General features: G+C 41.2%; 1 protein-coding gene across 3 annotated transcripts in view; it reads right to left on the reverse strand.

The window, feature by feature from the left end:
• Positions 1-15,925: 15,925 nt before the first annotated feature.
• olfm2a (olfactomedin 2a) overlaps positions 15,926-20,958 on the reverse strand; it is a 42,649-nt gene continuing 37,616 nt past the window's right edge. For all 3 annotated transcript variants that reach the window (XM_044180656.1, XM_044180657.1, XM_044180655.1), the window contains 3 exons: positions 19,712-19,931; positions 18,632-18,738; positions 15,926-16,925 (listed from right to left, as the gene is read on the reverse strand). In XM_044180656.1, coding sequence (XP_044036591.1) covers positions 16,251-16,925; positions 18,632-18,738; positions 19,712-19,931 — 1,002 coding nt within the window. In that variant the 3' untranslated portion in view covers positions 15,926-16,250. The remainder of the gene's footprint in view (positions 16,926-18,631; positions 18,739-19,711; positions 19,932-20,958) is intronic.

Here is a 20,958-nt window from a genome sequence, read left to right on the forward strand (position 1 = left end):
CCCATATGGATGTGATACATCCCCCCCATATACATAAAGGGCACATATAAAAGTTTGATAGTTCTCACTCCTCTCGTGATTTTCTTAACATGGGCACACACAAACAAGCATTCACAAGAGGAACTAGCGTGTCAGTTTAAAATGACGTCAAACAAAACTTAATGCAAATTATGTCTTATTATTATGTCAGCATTTTAATTATACATCATACGTCAGCAGCTGTAACCCCTTTTTCATGCATGGATGTGCACATGCAAGACATGCACAGAAAACATGTGCTGTGTGCTCCTCTGCACTGCTTCCTGCTGTGGAGCCAGCTGCTGTCAGGTACTGCGTTTAATGCGATGGAAGGTTGTAAAAGAGTGGGGAACCCGCTGTGGTTGTGTATGAGTATTCTCCTACTGGCTGTCTTTCTTCTCTCTTTGTAAAGACCTCAGAATGGCAGGTCTTCTGTGAGACTCACGACTTCTCTCCCCCTCCTCTGCCCCCATGTTCCCTCTGTCTCTCTATCCTCCTCTCCTGTTGGGCATGAAAGAGCTAAATTTTTTTCTCTACTTCCCATTTTGGCCTTCTTTCTCCTTCTGTCAGGCAGGGAGATACAAATTCAGCTTCAAAGCAGTGACCCACAGAAGGGTTGCTGCATTGCCGACAACATTAGAGAGCAGTCAAGAAGAAGGCAGTCAATCAGAGGGCTGGCCAAGCAGGGGTGAAGTAGGGTGTTGGGAGTCACATTTATGGGAGAGAAGAAGATGACAAGGAGCGCAGGCAGAGGTGGAGGTATGGGGTGCAAGGGAGGCAGATGAGAAAAACCTGTACAGCATGTTTGCTTCCACATGGTTGAGTTGTTGCTGTTGAAGTCTGGTAATAAAGCTCCAGAGATTCTCTTCTGAGTGACGCTGTTAGAGTTTGTTGGCTGTTTTTTTTTTTTTTTTTTTTTTTTTCCTCTAGCAAGAACTAGGAACACACTGCGCTGAATAATCATAATCATTTGGTGTCCTACAGACTTCAGAGTAGTGTTATTGGTGAGTGGAACAACTGTAGGTCAATGGGAAATATAACAAAAGCCAAACTTTGACCCTTGTGTGTTTTGCACCTGTCATCTTTGCCACATTATCTATGAAAGCATCTCTATAGAAACTGCTGGCCTTGAGCTTACCTCTGCCCTTTCCTGACATTTCCCTGACATTGATGTTGCATAACAATTTGACCAGAAAAATGTGTGCTTGAGATAGAGAGGACACAGAATGTGAAACCACTGATGGAGGGAAACAAATTGTTCAGATGCATGTCCTTGCAGATTTCTACCACTAGGGGCTGAGTTTTTGAATCATTGTAAATAAGCAGACATACTGTATGATTGCATTTGGTTCCATGGTTTTTGATTATGAGCCCATATCTTGCCTTTCTCTACTTCTAAATACTCTAATCATTTCATCAGTGGCTCTTCTTTTTCTCAGCTGCTCATCACAACCTCTTCATCCCCTCTCATCTCTAGCTTTGCATTTTCAGTACTGATGGATTTGCTGCTGCAACAAAGGAGGTGTTTACTTTTCCCAACCACTGAAGTAGCCTTAGCTGCATGATTTATGAAATGACAAATTACCAGGGGAGCATCCGTTCAGGGTCTCCAGTTTATTTGTGTTTTCACTGAAATTCTTCTGTTCTCAGCAATAAAGTTGATGACTGTCATTGCAATATTTATCAGGTGGATAGTTGATAAAAATCTTTTAATATTTAGTGTGCACTACAGTAACTAAATGGATTCATTTTGATCCAACTGTGCCTCACACACCACGAATATAGCCAAAGAAAACAAACAAAAACACACAGTGGGCCTTCTGTATGTACATGAAGACACATTATAAAATGCTCACATAGGCACACACATAAAAATTAACTGAGGCAGTGAAAAGAAATCTCCCCACTTCACTAATTTTCCTTGTCCAAAAAAATGTATCTGTCCAACAAATACCAACTTTGTCACATCATTTCAATGTCATCCAGAGGAGACATTTAAAAGCTAGACCAGATTCTTTACCTCTTTGGTGAAATGTGATGGATCCACAGAGCGTCAGTAGGTCCATTCGGGAAGATCTGGACCGCCATTGTTTGTTCAGTCAACGTCTGTGAAACCATAGTCTGAAAAACTGAGGTTTTCATCAGTTTAATCATGTTACTCTCATTTTGCACCACTGCTGCTAAAGCTTTGGCTTAATTGAGTCATAGCAGCCATAATAGTAATCCCATCTGAAGGATCATTAGAGGGATCGAATGAGCAGCACAAAAGGTTTGAACTTTGTATGACCATTTGCCTGCATTAAGAATTCAAGTGAAGTTAGTCTAAAATTAGGAGTTGCAAAACAAGGCCACATCTTGACTATGTTTGCTCTAAGTAGGCGTAAGTAGTCTAAGAGGATGCAAACTTTAAATCTTTTATTTAGTTTCAGGACCATGGTTGTCCACAGTCGTCCTAGTCTCCAGTCAATTTTAGATTGCTGCTTTGTATACTTTGTCCTTCCCTCAGCTCTTCCCATTCATCCTCCACTCTTTCTTTCTCTGCATCAGAGGGTGGTTTGGCATCTTTGTCGCTGGTTCCTGTTGCAGTCGGCATAGTGTTTGATCCACTGGGTGGCCTGTATGTGTACTGCTCCTACTCTCTTCTGAAAGTCAAGCACACACTGACATGAATAATTAAAGCGTTGGGGAGAGGCTGATTCTTCTCTTTTACAGAACCCGACATCCCGACAGTGTTAGCCTGTTTGTCTGAGCGCTAAAGCTTTGCTGAATCTGTTTGTGAATGTGTTCACTGATGTTCCTCCCCTCGTTCCCTCTTGAGATCAGCTGTAGCTTAATCACTGGTTACAATAACAGCCAGGAAATTAAGATTTTCTGGGCCATTGCAGTAACCTCCAAAGTTCCCACCCCCGCCGACAACTATCATCTGACATTCTCCCTCTCTTTTTTTTTTTCATGCTTTCTCTCACTCATTCGTCTACCTTTCTCCTCCGATGAGATTGGGAAAAGGGCAAGAGGAGCCTGGCTGTGATATGAAATGTTCTGATTGCGGTTTGGACTCCTGTGTCCTTAAGGAAATTGAATTGACCGGCGGTTATGTCTCAATACAGTGAGCTCAGTGACCTCCTCCACCTCACTCTTATCAGCCAAGCCCCAGACTCAGCCTGGTCGTGTTTCCAGGCCAGTTCGTCATCACTCACATCTGGCGTGTGAGCAGCTACAGTGGGCACACAGAGCCATTTGAAATTATGCCTCAGAGGATCGAGATGCTGTATTAGCAATCCAAGTTATCACCGTGGCAGAAAATGCATGCTCTCTGGAGAAGAGCTATTGGCTATTTTGTTCCTCCACTTTTCCTCACTAGTGTTCACTCAGTTACACTTACAAGTTCACTTCTCTGCCATTGAAATTCCTCTTCTTTCCTTCTCCCTTTTTATCCTCTCACAAACATGCCGACCCCCTCATCTGCTGCCTCTGCTGATATTCCACCCTGCTCTTTTCTGTCTCCTCTCCTAATCCTGCACTCACGTCACTTTCTCATACTTGCCTAGAGCCAAATTTTTTCGATGTCTGGTCTTCGTCATTTTTCCCCCCATCGCTCTCATATGCAGGAGTGTAAACACAAAGCACATAATTGCTCCCTGTGGCCCTGTAGTTTCCTAGTAATTGCTATAACAATGCTTGCTGGTTTGCTAATGTCGCCCTACTCTAGTCTTTGCCCAAGGTCACTTCAGATATAAATAAAAGAAGGCAAGGAAAACAAAGAATTGAATCGTTCCCACACAGCACCCTGGAAGAAACTCTCATTTCACCTGCTCTCCTCTTTGTTGATTTGCCCGTTGGAAGTCAGTTGTTTTCATATTGTGGAAAGTTGGTTTGATGGTAGGCCAGTGTCTGTGTGTGTCCATCAGTAAAAACAACAAAATATAACAGTACCCTGTCATTTTCATTTTCTTTTGCAAAGTGTCACTGCCCTAACAGTGGGACTTATTTTCTTCTTGTATGTGTCAGTGTCCATTCACATACTGTGTTGTTGATGATAACCTAAACTGTGTGCGTGTGTGTGAGTGTGTGTGTGTGTGTAATTCACGCTGAATTGCAGTCTGCTACTCTTACCAGCGAGTTCAGTGGTTTGGCAGTACTGCTCCTCAGAGACTGCAGCATTTTGGCTTCTGTGTGACATCACCTGTTGCTGTCACTGCAACAACTTGATCATGGCATCCCAGTGCATAGCTGTGCATGGAGCACTAGACAGATGAGATTGGGCTTGTGAGGGGAGGGTAGCAAGATGATCCCTCTGGTCCCTCTGTGTCCCACGATTGCTCTGGTGATGGACAACCCTGTGAATGGCTGTGACTGCAGAGCAGGGTGGCCTGCAACAGGGGTGGCGGTGCCAGCGTGCACCATCCCCTCCATCTCCTTGCTGTGATGAATGCAAAATTGATAAAGGCTCATTAATATGCGCAGATAAAGGGAAAACCCATTGACTACCTCAGCAGCTCCCGCCGCTTGTTTTGGGGAAATTAATTTAATAACTGGATCAGTAAAGCGCTGTGATCACAGCCCAGCTCCAATTTGCATATTAATGTAGCATGGTGCATGCAGCCTGCAATGTTTATGGACGGTTGGGGCTGAGGCGACTGTTTTTAATTACCTTTACTTGCTCTGGAGGTGACAGGTGTGGGGCCCTGTCGCTTCGCAGTAGAGGCAAGAAAAGGCAGCATACCTGGTGGAAACTTCCCAATGGTTCTGCATATTTATTTTAAAGGTATGTCCCTGCTCACCCAAAACTAGTAGTGAGATTTTTCTTCCTAATGCAAGTTGAAGAAAAATAATCACACCAATACAAATCCACCCTCATAGATTTCTTTCTTCAGTGATTTCACTTTGAGGCTTTTGTGCTTTCCCACATAAATTAATACCTAAACTCTTATTAAATGTCAGCCCTCAATATGTTTTAATGCATGTGTGAGGTATGGTGAAATCATTTTATGAATGTGTGGGCATGATGAAGATTTATGCGACGTTTAAAGCAGAATATATATTCTATAGGCATGAATTATACAACAGCTTTATAGGAGCAATGTGAACTCGCATCTCGTCTCAAATGCAGCACACACTGTAGGCAGAGAGAAAGAGAGAGGGAATAAGTGAGAGAGTGAGATACAGTATTTGTAGCTGCCTCAAAAGATACCTGAGCCACCGTAAAAGTAATATCAATTCAAGTTTGCAGATCGCAAAAAGTTATTATTAATTTACCATGAATTTTATTAACAACACTTCTACTACTACACTGATGATATGAGATAATTTTTTTTTATCAAACTCCTGCCCACATCTCTATTTTGAGCAGAGCACCAATAATGTTACAAACAAGAAGATGCATACTGCATAAACAACAGCTACCGAAGCAGATGTAACATATAAGACATTCAGCAGTACTGAATAAATTTACAAGGAACAGAAATTGCATATCCTTACCTAGGAAGATATGCACAAGACAAAATTTATATAATAACTGTAGGTCCATTATAGTTTATAGACTGTACTTAATCTTGAGCCGCAGGGAGCTAATTTTTGATGTGTGATGGAAATTAAAAGTGCACATTTTTCAAATTTAACAGCATTTTATTGTTTGTGATTTTAAACAGTATGAACTCTAGTACATGTGTACCTGTTTAGCCAATACATCTATGATAATCCTTCATTAATTAGTTCAACAGTGTATATTCACTGGAATCATATATGTATCATCAGTATAGTGATAACTTCCTTTTAGCCAAAAAATACACTATACCTTTTTTTTTATTAATTTCCTTCCAAGTATTCACTACATATATTATGAGTCTGGACAGACATGGATGTAAACTGCAACTTGACTGGTTGGTGGAGGCATATAACTGCAGGGCGGTAATTCTAGTTTAAGCTTTAAATGCTTTCAAATTCACTGTGCTAGTTTTCCTGTAAATGTGTGCGCATGTGGGCCCGTGCTTTGTAGGCACACATTATCACCCGACAATAATGCATATAATGTAGTCCAGGATGTGTTACGTTTTATGGCTATACTGTATTGTTTTATTGTGTGCCTGTGTGTAATTATTGTGTTACTTTGATGTTGAATCAAATGGGCTGATCTAATGTGAAGTCATCTGTAATCATCTGGTGCGGCAGATGTGAATTAGCCACAGCAGGCTCTGTTAACAGTTGGTAATACAGTATGTGAATGTGTTCACAGTTGCCATGTAGGGCAGCTGTAGTCTACACCTTGTGTATGTTAAATTGTGATATATCAAATACTGTATGTCAGTTTTGATGCAAGATAAAAATATCCACAGTACCAAACCTGTGCAGTGGTGTCCTTGGAGATTTGGCCCTTTTGATCTTGGTGCTATTAGTTCTGTTTTTTAGTCACATAGCACTTAAGGTCTGTAATATGGGCTCCCTCCTTTTGCCATTCCCATGATCACTGTCACCTGGTATTTTCTGAAAGAGCGCTTTTTTCTCTTTTGAAATAATTAATCTGATCAGAGAGAGAGAGAGAGAGAGAGAGAGAGAGAGAGAGAGAGAGAGAGAGAGAGAGAGAGAGAGAGAGAGAGAGAGAGAGAGAGAGAGAGAGAGAGAGAGAGAGAGAGAGAGAGAGAGAGAGAGAGAGAGAGAGAGAGAGAGAGAGAGAGAGAGAGAGAGAGAGAGAGAGAGAGAGAGAGAGAGAGAGAGAGAGAGAGAGAGAGAGAGCTCTTCTGAGAGCCTCCATAATCTCTTTTGATCTTCTGGGGGAGAGAACAGCATCTTGTCTCACTGACATACAGTAGAGAAGGCCTGTGATCTGACAGTCTTCTCACCTAACCTTGTCTGTCACTCTATCTGTCTCCCTCACAACCCCTCACTTCTCTTGCCTGAACTTTCTAATTTAGAGTGCTGCATTTGAAGTTGCTTATATTCCATTGCTGCTCATGATCTGCCCTGCATTTCTAATGCTGGGAGTGTTCAGTTTCATATACCTACACCCTGCCTGAAAACAAACTCTTTTTATAAACACATCCATCATGTTCTACTAAGGTTAAATATTAGCCTGGCATCTGTGACAAATACAAACAAGCCAGACATCATTGAGAATTTTAGATAAAGTAAAAAGGATTATAAATACTTCCTATTCAAGTTGGTCTTCCAACAGCATTTATTTAAATCCGTCATATGTGTGTGAGTTACATTGTAGTTGTAGTCCCAGTCTGGGAGACTTCTCTATTTAAGCAGGTTAAGCAGTACTTAACACGTATTAAAAAAGGGAGAAAATATCAAATGATTCATTTGTTCATAATAGTATTTATAATAGCTTTTGGTCTGTGCTGGTGCCTTTAATAAGATATGTTTATCTTGTTTTTAAGATTTAAAGGTATCCTGTGGCTTTTTCTTTTTTTTTTAACCAATGGAGGCACCATAGAGCAATGCATTGACAAGCAAGTCCCCATATTGTTTGCATCTAGTGTTTAATCGATTTCTTTCACAAACCCCAACCCCACCCCAGTATCCACCTGTAAGCTCTGGGGCGTGAATTATAATCACTCCCCAATCTCTGATGGGCTGAGTGTGGTGTACGCTTAGGGAGTGACAAGGTCAGAGCCTAGATGCCTAGTATAAACTCTGTACTAGGGCTGCACCCTAATAGTTAACTAAACCATTACTCAGTGAAGAGTCTTAGTTGACCAAGTTTTCAGTAGTTGGGTAGTTACTGAAAAAAACAACTTCAAACTACATTCGGGAGCTGCGCCTTGTCACCGAGACAAACATATCAGGGGATTGTTGCAACTCGGACATTTTCTCTTCTAACACAGGAAGTCACTTACCGGCTCACTACTGCTAACTGTACTAGCTGCCATTAGCTAGTTAGCTAACTTTGCAGTCCTATTAGATGACTCTGCCCGGACTGGAAGCTCGGAGTACCGGGGGAGTCTTGGTGTTTGTTCACAACGCTAGCATGAAGTTATTCATTCCCGTGTTTTGAACAACGAGACTTGTGTGATGTTATACTGTTGAAATAAATTAACAAAATGTTCTCCTTGCTGGCTGTTCCGACACATTCAGAATTATTACCGTTTTGCTGTTAGCAACAGGTGGCTTTCTTCAGGCCCGTTGGAAAATTTATATAAAGGCTCGTTATTACTGTAGCACAATGTTACTTACACATTTTTTCCTCACCCCTGGAACTCAAACCATTTTCTGATGCCCCAAAAATATATTTAAATAATTAATTTTAATATAATAAACGTTCGACGACTAGTCGACTAATGGCTTGAACTAGTCGACTAATGAAATAACCTTCGTAATGATAATGACCTTGGTACTAGCTAACGTTACCTATTTAGGTATCTAGTTATTTACTGTCAGACCAAACCTTGTCTGCAGAGCATTTCCCTAAACTGGCAGTGTATAACTGGACTGGACCAACACAACAACCTCAAATGCAGAGGTGATTCTGTAGAGTCTAGTCTTCTGCCTCAAGATGTATAATTTGATTGTCCTCATCATCAAAAGTGGGTTGTAAAATCAGTTGAAGGGGAATGACAATGCCTCATGTCTCACGCATTCTTTTTCACACAGTGTATTTTCCCAGAACTAAATGCTTCAAGGGGAATGACAACTGTTGTCACACATTACATTCACAATAAATCTCATACAGTCAGTGCAAATTGTCCATCACAGATGATCAACCTCATTTTTGCTAAGCCAAGCAAATGCTACTCATCACTTTCTTCAGGTCAGTTAGCCTATACTGTCAGCCTGAATTGGAGGTTTTTGTTGATGTTCCACGTTTTCAGCTCTTGTTTGTGCTTGCATGGATGGGTGGGGAACCTCCAGGAAAGAGTAATTTCTTTAAACATAACTGCGTAATGTATGCAAATGGTGTAATTAACTCCCGGGAAAGTGGTCCTGGTTGAAATGCACTAAGAGGAGGGACAAAAGACAAATCTTTAAGTGGTAGGGATGGAGGAAATGTGATTAATGCCATTTGAATCTTGCTTGCTCTTTCTGCAAATCGAATGCATTTACTTTGTAAAAAGGTGTGAGTCATTAAAGCAGGAAGGGCTGAAAGCAGTGTGAGTTGAAAGGGTTGCAACTGTTCTCTCTTAAAAAAACAGATCTTATTCATTGTTGTAGCATTTTCATCAACACCAACTGACCGTGTTGATTGTCAAGAGTTTTATTACATTCTCACTTCTATCATTACTGCTGGGCCTTCAAATAAAAAGGTTCCCTCACTTAATTGACTATTGTGAAAAAATACATAGCACACCATTGGTCTGACAGTGTACTATAATAATTCACTTTCATTAAAAGCCTTAAAGGCTTTTTTTAAAGCCTTGCTTTTGGCTGAATTTAGCCTCAGATGTGCAACAATGAAAATGTTTATATGGTAAAATCAGCTTTGAGGGTTGATTTAAATTTTGATTGATAAATAGGGATGGTTTATAACAACGCAATTTGTCATTTAAGTCTTTATTCTATATAAGTCATGTATATCAATAGAGGATTTTTGCACATCGTATAACATCTTTCAGCATTGTAGGTGCTGAAAAGAAAAATGTATTTTTCTCAATATTGTTTTTCTAAAAGTAAGTGAGAATGACGTATTGCACTTATTGGACTCTTATTACTCATATCTGCTTGCGGCTATATTGTGATGTTTATATTCAAGTATCCTGACCCTTCTTCTCTACCAGCATACAAGAGCTCTACCAGCATCTCTTTCCTCCATCAGCATCTTACTGTAATTACAGAAAGAGGAGAGGGATCCAGGAGAGCCTGCAGTTCAATGTTTCATGGTAAATCTTTACTGCCTCAGTGAGGTGTGCGATGTCAGGACATCAGAGTTATAAAACTGAATCACCCATGGTTGCAGCTCAGAATGATTCTACTTTACTGTCCTTCACAAAACAGTACCTAATGAGATTAGGGATGCGAGTGCTGAATCAATGAGAGCTCAAAACACAATTAAAGAGCCAATTAATGAGCAAGGTTCTCTGAGAAGTTAAGTGGAGTAAATTTCCTCCTCTCTCTGTAACCCGTTATTCCATCTCCACACCCCAGCACAATCCTTTTTGAGTTCAGACATGAATATAAAATGTGGGGTAAAATGTGCAAGTTATGTTAGGAAACAAATGTTAAAAGCATTGTTCAGAGTGCTTTTGTGTCACCTCAAGGGTCAGGGAGTTGAGGAAAAGTTTGTTTATTGTGAATCTGGAAGAGAGGAGGTGTTCCAGACACGACTGAGGGTACAGCTAATGAGAAAGTTGATGAAGAAAGGTACAGTGAAGGAAACGGTGAATTAGCAGACATATGAAACAAGAGTGGGACCATTTATGACCCTTGCTGGCACAGGATAAAAGTAGTTGTAAGATATGGATTGAAGGGCCGGAAAGAAAATGTACTATGCATGTACAAGATAATTTAATCAGAGGAATATCTCAGGACCAGCTGCACACACAGTTGATTATTTCCATCAAAACAAACCCTTCTTCCTGAGGATGGCTGCATGATTAAAGTGGGAACTGGGTTTGCTTCTTAATCTTTGAGTTGCTGTCTCGATATCTGTTCTAGCCTATGAGGCTCACCTGTATGCACTCCATCAAACCGGTTCTATCGCTCCCATACCTGCACTCAATCAGTTCAAGTGCATGTGAGAATGCACGCTCATAGTCACTTAAATCAAGTTGCCAATGCCGCTTCGTGATCTATTGTTCCTTTTGGATTTCTGCTCTGCATTAATGCAGGCTGCTCCCACTGAGAGATTTCTGTAGGTTACTCATCCTCCAAATAAAAATTCTGTATTGGTTACTTACTATTCAGGCCAACTATAATTTTAAAGTTGGTTCTTTTGTTTTTCATAGGGACCTGTACAACTTTGCATTAAGGAAATGTTCTGGCTAAGTCACTGCTGACCCCAATGAAAAATGTAACTAAAGATGTGTTACGCTGCTATGTTAACCCAGGCTCGTGATCTTAAATCTAAGCCTGTAACCTAGTGCCTCTCCCTGCAGGTTGCATTAGCCGTGAAAAATGTGACCTAGACTCACCTGGGTGAATGCAGTCTTTCCTATCCTGTGTGTGTGTGTGTGTGTGTGTGTGTGTGTGTGTGTGTGTGTGTGGCAACACAGCAACTTCCTTCCCAAGTGTGACGTTAGTTCTGACCCTGCTTCCTTCAGCCTGCCTAAACCACGCCTACTTCTAGAAGACATTCACCTAAAACATACCCATAAAAGCATTACCATAACACACGGCCAAGTGTTATGGTAACCCGTTTGACCATGCATGACAAACGGCGTAGCTCTAAACTTTTACTTTACTATTTTATACTATGTAATACAGAGCTATCTTATGTAATACACCGTGCTGTTTCAGAGTTTGCCAAGAATAGATATTTATTACCTATCAACTATTTGTTGCATTTGTGGGTTAAAGAAAAACATTACTGATGTCTTGGCAACAATAACTTGGATATGCATGGTCTAAATTTTTAATTGCACTATCAAAGTAATCTGCTTTACAGTATTGTATGTGTGTTTGACTGTACAACTTTCTCCAGATGTCAAATTCATGCATTATTATATTCTCCTTGCATCAAAGACAGTAAATGTCCCCTTCCATTCTTCTATAAATTGAACTTGTTTATAATCTGGGATGTGAATATCTGTCTTTCTGTACCACTAAGAGCTCTCGTGTGATTGTATATACAAATTATGCCTTCAAAATCATACTGTTCATAAGTTCATGTCTGGCTGCCAACTTTGCAAATCAGGCACATATCATGAGTAAATCTTGATTCACTTTGCTCATTTATTTCAATATAGAGATTTGAGTCACTGCAGTTTGTTAGGTTTTTTTTTTTTTTTTTTTTTTTGCAAGCTCAGTGATCACATTATCATGTAAAACTTTAAGCAGCACATTTAGGTCCAGACTTCACTTTATCCAGCTCAGGATTGTCCCAATGGATTTGAACATAAATCAGGCGCTAGGTGGCAATAAGTAATTATTGCAATCTTACACCCAGCAAGAGCTCTGATGTACAGACAAGTCTGAAGTTTGTTGTGCTAGACGCTTTTTAATATAAATCTCCACTATGTGTAATTCTTAGCTTTGAGAGATTTACACACTGTGAACCAGCTTAGTGATTTTAGGCCCCACTGAATCACAACCTTCACCATTTTCAATCCAATTTTCTCTCTCAAGATGATTTTGAGCAAAGAAGACACGTAAGTGCTGTTGCTCCACAGCAAGAGTTTGTATTGACAAGTAGGCCTTAACTGGAAATGATCTATCCTGACACAGATGCGATGATACAGTACTCAAATGGGGCCACCCATAATGATTTGATGCTGTTCGTCATGCCCCTGATCTTTATCGTTATTATCACTACACTTAGTGGCCCTTGGCTCTGAGCATTAGTTGGCACAACAGTGCACTCACTGGTGCTTACGTAGCTAATGTTTGCCTCTCAAGTGCTGGAGGCAAAGGATATACTGCTGGCAGCAAACTAATAGATTTTTTTTATCGAAAAAGTTAAACAAAACTTCAGGGTTTTTTTTTTTTTGCAATCCTTGGTAATAGCATTGCATTTTTTCCCAGCAGCATTTCTCTCAGCAACATATGAATTTGCAAGGAAAATTAATTAAAAGGGAAGATACATTATTGCTTAAGAAATTTGACTGAGTAGGAAAATGGCAATAACATGTATATATTTTTTTTGTTGTAACTAAATGCAGTGTTTTTTGTTTTTTTACTGCGACAAGTTCAAATGGATAAAAAAATGTATATTAGTTCTATTTGTGTCTATAGCTGCGTTTCCACCGCAGGAACTTCCCCCCAGGGACTAGGAACCTTTGGAGGAACTCTGCAGGGACCAGGGTCTAAATTAAGTACTGGGGATATTTTTTTACCCCCCAAAAGGTCCCTGTTCGGGAGGTAGTACTTTTCAGAAGTACCGAGATTTTCAGGGTGGGGCTTGCTGTGCTGAACATTTCTGATTCGTCGAGCTCTGACCGGCGGAGCAGTGGTGGTTTGACCGTCTGGATTGATGCATTGCTGGTTCACGGGCTGGCCTTCTCTGGCGCAGCGGCTCAGCTACTGCGCTGTTGAAGCCGTGGTGGAAGACACCGGATGACCAGTCGGTTGAAGGTAAATCATATATGGCCCACATGCTGTTTGTTAAATGCTTTAACAGCTAACTGTTGTCATGCCATTGCTACCCTAACCAAAACCCAAAGTTACATGCTAACGCCAACTGCTAACGTTAATGGTGTACAATCGTGGTGTTCCTTAAGGCAAGGGTTGGCTAAATCGATCATACAAAATGCTTTTTTTTTTTTTTTTTTTTTTTTCACTGTGTTTTTCAGATGAAACGGACAGGTAAAGTGAACTGCAGGCTGCAGACTAGTGTGTTTACTCCTGCGACCACCAGCAGCCCTCAACCCATGTCTCCTGCTGAAGCACACAAACACTGTATTTTGCACATTTATATTTCTGCAGATTAATAAATAGTTGTGGAAGTAAATGTGTGTATAGTGGCTGAAAACAAGTATATACTACTATATATGTAAAAAGACACATAACGCTTATGCTTGTGTTACCATATTCTAATATTACAACCCTCTGAGGAAGTAGTGGCTCTCAATTTCACCATTTATACACCAGTAAGCTCAGTATTTAAAACAGGTGAGAGTGCATAGGTTAAATTAAGCAAAGGTCCTTATGCTGAATTGCAGATGATGTGTTTAATAAGTTAAAACAATAGAGTTATGCAGCTGTGTGATGGGTGTAACCTAATGGGTGTAATTTGCCTAATCTTCCCAGGTCTTTAGACTGTGGTGGAAACACACACAACAATGGGCTGAAGGAACTTTTTAGTTCCTTGAAAAGTAGTTCCTGGGGATAAAAGTTCCTGGTACTTTGGGTGGAAAAGCAGCTTATAGTGGAGCCCATTTAGTTGCAGGTCTTTAAATAAGTAGAATATGGACATGAATGGATAGATGTTCCTTTCACATTTCTCAGATGAATGCATCTTTCCAGTCTGCTGACTTTATTTTTCATTTTGTTTGATTATAGAGATTGCATTATCTGTGTGCAGTCATTATTTCCTTCTCTGCTCTCTGTTAAGGAGAAAAGTTTGTTGGCTGTAAAGTGTAGGTCCATTTTAACTAGTCATGCCTAACATTAAATACCTTTTTGTGTATTGGTGAAACTGTAAGCTCCAGACTTTATTAAAAGATGATCTGTGAAACACTTCTTTTTACAATAGGTAACCTTCTGCCCTGCTTTATAATTGCCTGCACTTTCAGGATAGGCTTTGCTAGTTTCTTTTTTCTTAGCAGCTGACTAGAAAGTCCAGTCATCTTTTTATTTTTGGTTTAGACAGTGGGAGAGCAGAGAGAGGATGCTGTGGTGGATCTGATCTTAGGAAAGCAAGAGCAACAGTTTTCCACTCTCATCTCAATTGTATATGTTTATGTGTAACTACAGTTTACTATCCCCTTCAGCCATATATTGGTTTCTTTGATAACCGATGACATGTATATCTACATTTTTGTATTATTGTAATATTTATTTTACCTCTACAGTGTAGTTTATACTGCAGTCTTTCTAGCTGATACTGTTGGATGCTCTGTATTGTTGTGTAATGTATTGTGCTTTAAATGTCAGCCACTACTGTGTATGAACTCATCAGGGTTCTCTTCAACACAGCACTTTATTGATAGAAAGGTCATCCAGGATGAAAAGGATCACCATGGTTACGTAGGAAAAGAAAAGTAGAACCTCCTATTCTATTCTATGTCTTCTGTGTCCACCACAGCCTCTGCAAAGAATGGATGCACCCTCACAAGCCTTATAAATGAAAGGAGTAAAATGAAAGGAGTAAAATGACAGCACAGTGGGCTGTTGTCTTTTTGCCAAAGTGCCCTTTATACAGCAGAGAATGCCAATGTGGCTTCAGAATGATCTTCAGTAGCAAATAATAAAAAAGTTGCAATGAAAGTTTGCAGTTTGAGACATTCATGTGAGCAGTGTCACACTGTATGCCTTGTGTTTGAACATTTCTCTGCAGAGAGCACCTGAGAGGAGCTGAGCGACTAATAAGATTAAAGCAGATTGGAGCTTGACAAGCAACAGTAACTGTGAAGCCTCATTTCTCTATGCAAATGTAAATGAAGAATTCCTTTTACATTTTGTCTCTCCTTCCCTGTATATGCTTCATGACCCTTTGCACCACCACCTGCTCCTTTTACCATATGTGTTTTTTTTTTACATTTTCAATTCACCTTGGAAAAATAAAATGGAAGCCGTGGCTGTTGCAGTTAAGTTTAACACTGTTTGAGTATATGGAAGCTTCTGTTTTATTACACAGAACCCTATGCCCTGGCTTTTTTAGATGGAAAGAATTGGATGAAATGTTTTCAAAGATATGGTTTAATGCAGCCCTAGAAATTGCCTTGTCAGTATTCACATGCTGTCACCTCATTATTTAATGATTCGGCCATGGTAGTAATAGCCACTCAGTATCAACAAGATAGATACAATTATTCCATCCAATTTCAGTTATTTTGAAATTGTGCCATTTAGCATATTTTCAAATTTTAAGGATTTTAGATTTGATGTTTAAAACAGCTTAAATTTTTATTCTAAACACATTTCCTATATTTTTGCAACAAGGAATAAATACTTGTATGTCCCCCTGTCATTCAAGAAGAAATAAAGAAACATTAATCATAACTGAAATGTTACACCTCTTTTCCTTTGAAGAAGCACCCACCTTGGGAGTACACACATCCAAGTTTGAAGCCATGAGTTTCTCCTTTGTTGTGCACCCCTCCAAAATACAGTGAAAGTCTATTTGAAATGAAAGTGACAATGAAATACAAAGTCATAAATGGTAAAGATTGATATTTATTTCTCATCACAAATAAAAAGAACCATGCTTACTCATCACAGAAAGGGAAAAAAAAAAAGAGAAGCGCTCAGTCTTTGTATCTTTACCGATGTTGCTGTTGGAGGGTTTTTTGAGAATGTGAATAATAGCACTCTATGAAGATTGAAATTGTTAAAAAAAAAAAAAAAAAATCCAAGCCTATGCCCATACACGCCCCCAACCCAGTGCACCTCCCACAACCAGTGCCCTCCTCCACCCAGCTCATTTGTCCCTCCCCGAACAATGATCACAGCATTATTTGAGTGGTTCAGTCTGAGGGCTCTCAGTCCCCTGAAGTCTTAATAACCTGGAACAGTGTGACATTGTAGAGCACCTGGTGTCCGTTGTTCCAGGTGTACAGGACCCTCTCCCTGGGGTTGTAGTCCATCATGGAGATGTGGGAGTATTGATTGTGGAATGGGATGTCTGTGTACTCATAGCTTGATGTGTTGGTGTAGTAGGCAAAGTAGATCTTGGCACCAGCGAGGTGGGAGTTGGTGACGTAAAGTGTACCACAGATCATGAAAGACTCTCCAGCACTGCGCTTGGGAAACCCTGTGTCCCAAGTCTGCAGCACTTCCAGACTCTGAGGCTCCAGGCGGCTGATGACAATGTTCCCAGCATTGGGGATGGTGGTGTAAACGGCCCACAGGCCATTCTCATCTGCCATGAGGTCGATATCAGAGGAGCCACCCCAGGAGTAGGGAAAGGTGTTGTTATAGCCCGCCCCACTCAGGCTGCGCTGCACCAGCACACTTCGAGAACGGAAGTGGTACTTGATGATGATGTTGCTCTGGTACTTGTTGTAGTACAGTGAGCCGTTGAAGACCACGTGGCCAGTGCCTGCCCAGGGGTGAGGCAGCAAATGCTGCACAAAGTTCTGGCCCTTCATGAAATCATTCATTGTACGGTATTCCAAGACACGCCGTCCCTTAAAGTAACCATCCATGGACCACACCTGTAGAGAGAAGAAAAATGAATCTCAATGGGAAGAGGGGACAAACTAAAGGAGATAATGAGAAGATCTAGAGGTTTTAGGAGAATATTGTTGTGCTATACCTGACACACCTCTGTGACACAACACTGTGAGCAATGTTTCATTATAGCCAGTAGCGATGCCCTGAGCAAAGTATGTTTGTGTTGTGTGTTTGTGGTGAATCTCTACTTGTTTGAGTGTGAGTGTACACCTTCAAGCAGTTGTGTATACTTAAATGTGTGTGCAGAACTATTGATCTCTCCTGCGTATGGGAGTGAAGACGTTGCCTGCGCTTTGCAGTCAGCCACTGCTAGTGCTCTCTGCCCTTTCCTGTCCACATTTACAAAAAATCAATCCATTTAGCAGCCTTATCTTTTTCTTCAAGCACTCTCAGCGGATCTCTCCACTGACATGGCCCCTCTCTGGCATCTCCCATCTCATTCCCTCAATGCTTCTGCTGAGGCACAGTTCAGATTTTAATTGATTCAATTAAACTGCAGTTAGCTTAGATATTTATTTTGTCCTTAACATATCGAGGAGGGCTTTACTAAGATGTAGCATTCGTTATGCTCCACCCATCATTTTTCTCCTCTTTCTCTCTTTTCCAGCTCTCGCCTCCTTCCCAGGTGTAGAATAGGCACTTTTCTTAAATAACAATTCCAGTGGGGTGAGAGGAAGGGTATGGGAGGAGTCGGGGGTGATGAGGTACAGCAGCTGAATTATGGAGAAGGGGAGATTATGGAGCATTAAGCATTGTTTCTCCTCTGCCTGCTAAATGAGTCCCTAGAGCTGAGACAGGAGCTGAGCCAGGCCAAAGCTCTAGCACAAGTTTTTTTTTTTTCTGGTGTGTTTTTTTTCTGTTTGGCTCCTCAGTGACAATGACGTTTCCCAAATATGATTATCATGATTGGTGTGGGTGGTGATGTGATATTGTTGATGTATCTGGCTATTAATACAATCAGTGATTGATCTAAAGAGTCTAATGTGATCTCATTAAGTCAGGTGATTAAAGACAAAGATCTGGCCATTCAATCACAGAAATTGACCTTTTCTGTTGGCAATATCTATTTAGCATGTTATGATTCAGGGTGGTGATGAAAAAGGCCATCGTCATCTCTCCTCTTATACTTAATCAGTTTCCATCATCCCTACAGATGGCTAATAATCCACTCTTCCACTTCTCCACCACCACTTCCTCCATTCTCCAGGCCCCACAGTTCCTCTTCCTTTTCTTCCTCCCTGGTGTCTTTCCCCCCCTGCTTCTCAAAATGTGTTTGCCCATATGGAACCACATGTCATCTCTAATCAGCTGAAGCCATTACTATATCATCTGGGTCCAGAGCATCTCAACACACTCCTGGTAATTACCTAGGTGATTTAGAAAACTTTAGCCCAAACAACTCATTCATTTCTCCACTGATGATGAAGTGATTAATCAGCTGGAGTTGCAGTGACAGAGGAAGACAGGGAAGAGGGAGACCAGGCAAACCAGTCAATCAGTCACTGAAGTATCATGACAGCATTGCTGTCAGGGATATTTTTTCCCTTGAGCAGCTGAAAGAGTTCGGTCCATTTTTGACAATGACTTTGGTTCTGCTTTATCTTGTATATATGTTGAACTATGAATGTAGGTAGCAGGGAGTAAAGGGACCTAGTTCAGGGCTGAGCATAGCAACAGATGGACTTACTCTGTTGTCTGAGCTGGGGATCATGGTATCTGTCATCCAGGAGCCAAACCTTGACCCTGATGCACGTACTGTGATGGGATTACTGACGCCAGTCAGCTTCCCACAGCCTGGAGGTCAAAGTAGAGAAATAGGTAAGACGCCATACAGATTTATGTATGTATCTATGTAGGACATGAACTTGTACATACTGTGGCACTGCGATAAAACGAGACACACACAGACAGACATTTATTTTTGTGCCAGGGAACTCCAGTTATACAGCTTATCTGAAACATGGTGTTCCTTTAGGTTGTGTTTTAGGCTCCATATGGTTTTGTCAATTTAGAGGTTTCCATTTGTATACATCTGTAAAAACATTATATATTTTTCACTTTTTGCAGATGACACTCACATATGTATAAAAAAGATTACATATTTGCTAATTAAACAAATGAATAGGTGAGTGTTTTGTACAATGATCTTTGTTCTTTGTATCCTTAATTGTGGGTCTTCACTCAGACATTGTATTGTATTGTTTTTTTCTAAAAACTTAAAATATTCTTGCATGTTTTGTTTAATCACTTTCCTCTCTGCATTTGTTTACCCAGTTTTTTAAAAGGAATTCATAAAAGATATCTGGAAATAAATATATACAGAATAGTAATTATTATTTCTAATTATTATCCCTCTGCATGAAGTAACTTGCTTTATGCAAAAAGCTAATGGAAGACAATAACAAAACACTAATGACCTAAAGGCTAAACTCTAACTGCAGTCTTTTTCTGTTAAGTCATCAGTTTATATACAGTATGTGAGATTTTGTAAAATCATCAATTTAAGCTAACACATTACATGAGAACATGATCAATTATTCATACAGGCTTTCTAGGCCATTTTGTCTTAATTTATGCAGATAATTCAAGCACTGAGGAGAGTGGAAATGTTGACAATGTACAACAGAGTTTTGACCATTGATGATCTTAACTTAATTCCTGTTGTCTAACCTCTAATTGCTCAAGTGCTACAATGATATTTAATAATGAATTTCAAATGAAGCATTCAATGACTACCCACCCACACTCATTTGCATGTATCTTATACCTAGTTTCTGCATACAGGAGTGGAGCCTGGTCTCCAGCAGCAGGACTCTCTGGCGCAGCTCCTCATAATCATAGGCCCCCATCTCTTCTTGGATGGCCATCAGAACCAAGGACAGATTCCTCACCTCCTCCCGAAGACGCAGGATCATCTTGGCATCTGCCTTGTACTGTTCCAGTACTGGCAACAGGGGGAGCAGCTGGGTCACCTTGTCTTTCAACTCCTAAGATGGTCATTGCAGAGAAAGACACATGGAAAAGCAGAGGAGGTAGAGAAGATTGTAGGACAGGGTATGAGCTCGACCATACTTGTCAGGGGATTGTGTGCAGATGAGCTAGCCCTTGGCTCTCAGGCTAACGGCCCTCTCATGACTGACGACTCCCCCCCCCTCCACTGCCAGTAACCTCTGCTGTGTGCCTGACAGCTGACCAGGTGAGAGGACAGCTGATGAAACTCCACTCAAACAAGGCAGCAGGCCCCGATGGTGTTTGCCCTGGGGTTCTAAAAGCCTGTGCCCCCCAGCTATGTGGAGTCCTTCAGCATGTCTTTAACCTGAGCCTGAGTCTTCAAAGGGTCCCTATTCTGTGGAAGACATCTTGCCTCGTTTCTGTGCCGAAGACGCTGCGTCCCAGTGGCTCCAAGGACTACAGACCAGTGACACTGACCTCCCACATAATGAAGACCCTGGAGAGACTGGTGCTGGAACAGCTGCAGCCCATGGTCAGACCCCTCCTGGACCCCCTTCAGTTCGCCTACCAGCCTCGGCTGGGAGTTGAGGACGCCATCATCTTCCTGCTGAACGGCATCTACACCCACCGGGACAGGCCGGCAAGCACGGTGAGGATCATGTTTTTTGACTTCTCCAGTGCTTTCAACACCATCCGGCCAGCTCTGCTGGGTGAGAAGCTGGCAGCGATGCAGGTGGATGCCCCCCTCGTGTCCTGGATTGTTGACTACCTGACTGGCAGACCACAGCACGTGTATCAGACAGCGTGGTCAGCAACACTGGGGCCCCTCAGGGGACTGTCCTCTCTCCCTTCCTCTTCACCATCTACCCCACAGACTTCAGCTACCACACAGAGCACAGACCACACATTTTTCTGATGACTCTGCTGTGGTGGGATGTATCAGCGGTGGTGATGAGACTGAGTACAGGGCTGTGATGGGTAACTTTGTCTCATGGTGTGAGTAGAACCATCTGCAGCTCAATGCAAAGTCTAAGAAGCTGGTTGTAGACCTATGAAGGGCCA

This window comes from Siniperca chuatsi, linkage group LG21, assembly GCF_020085105.1.
Source record: "Siniperca chuatsi isolate FFG_IHB_CAS linkage group LG21, ASM2008510v1, whole genome shotgun sequence".
Lineage (NCBI taxonomy): Eukaryota > Metazoa > Chordata > Actinopteri > Centrarchiformes > Sinipercidae > Siniperca > Siniperca chuatsi.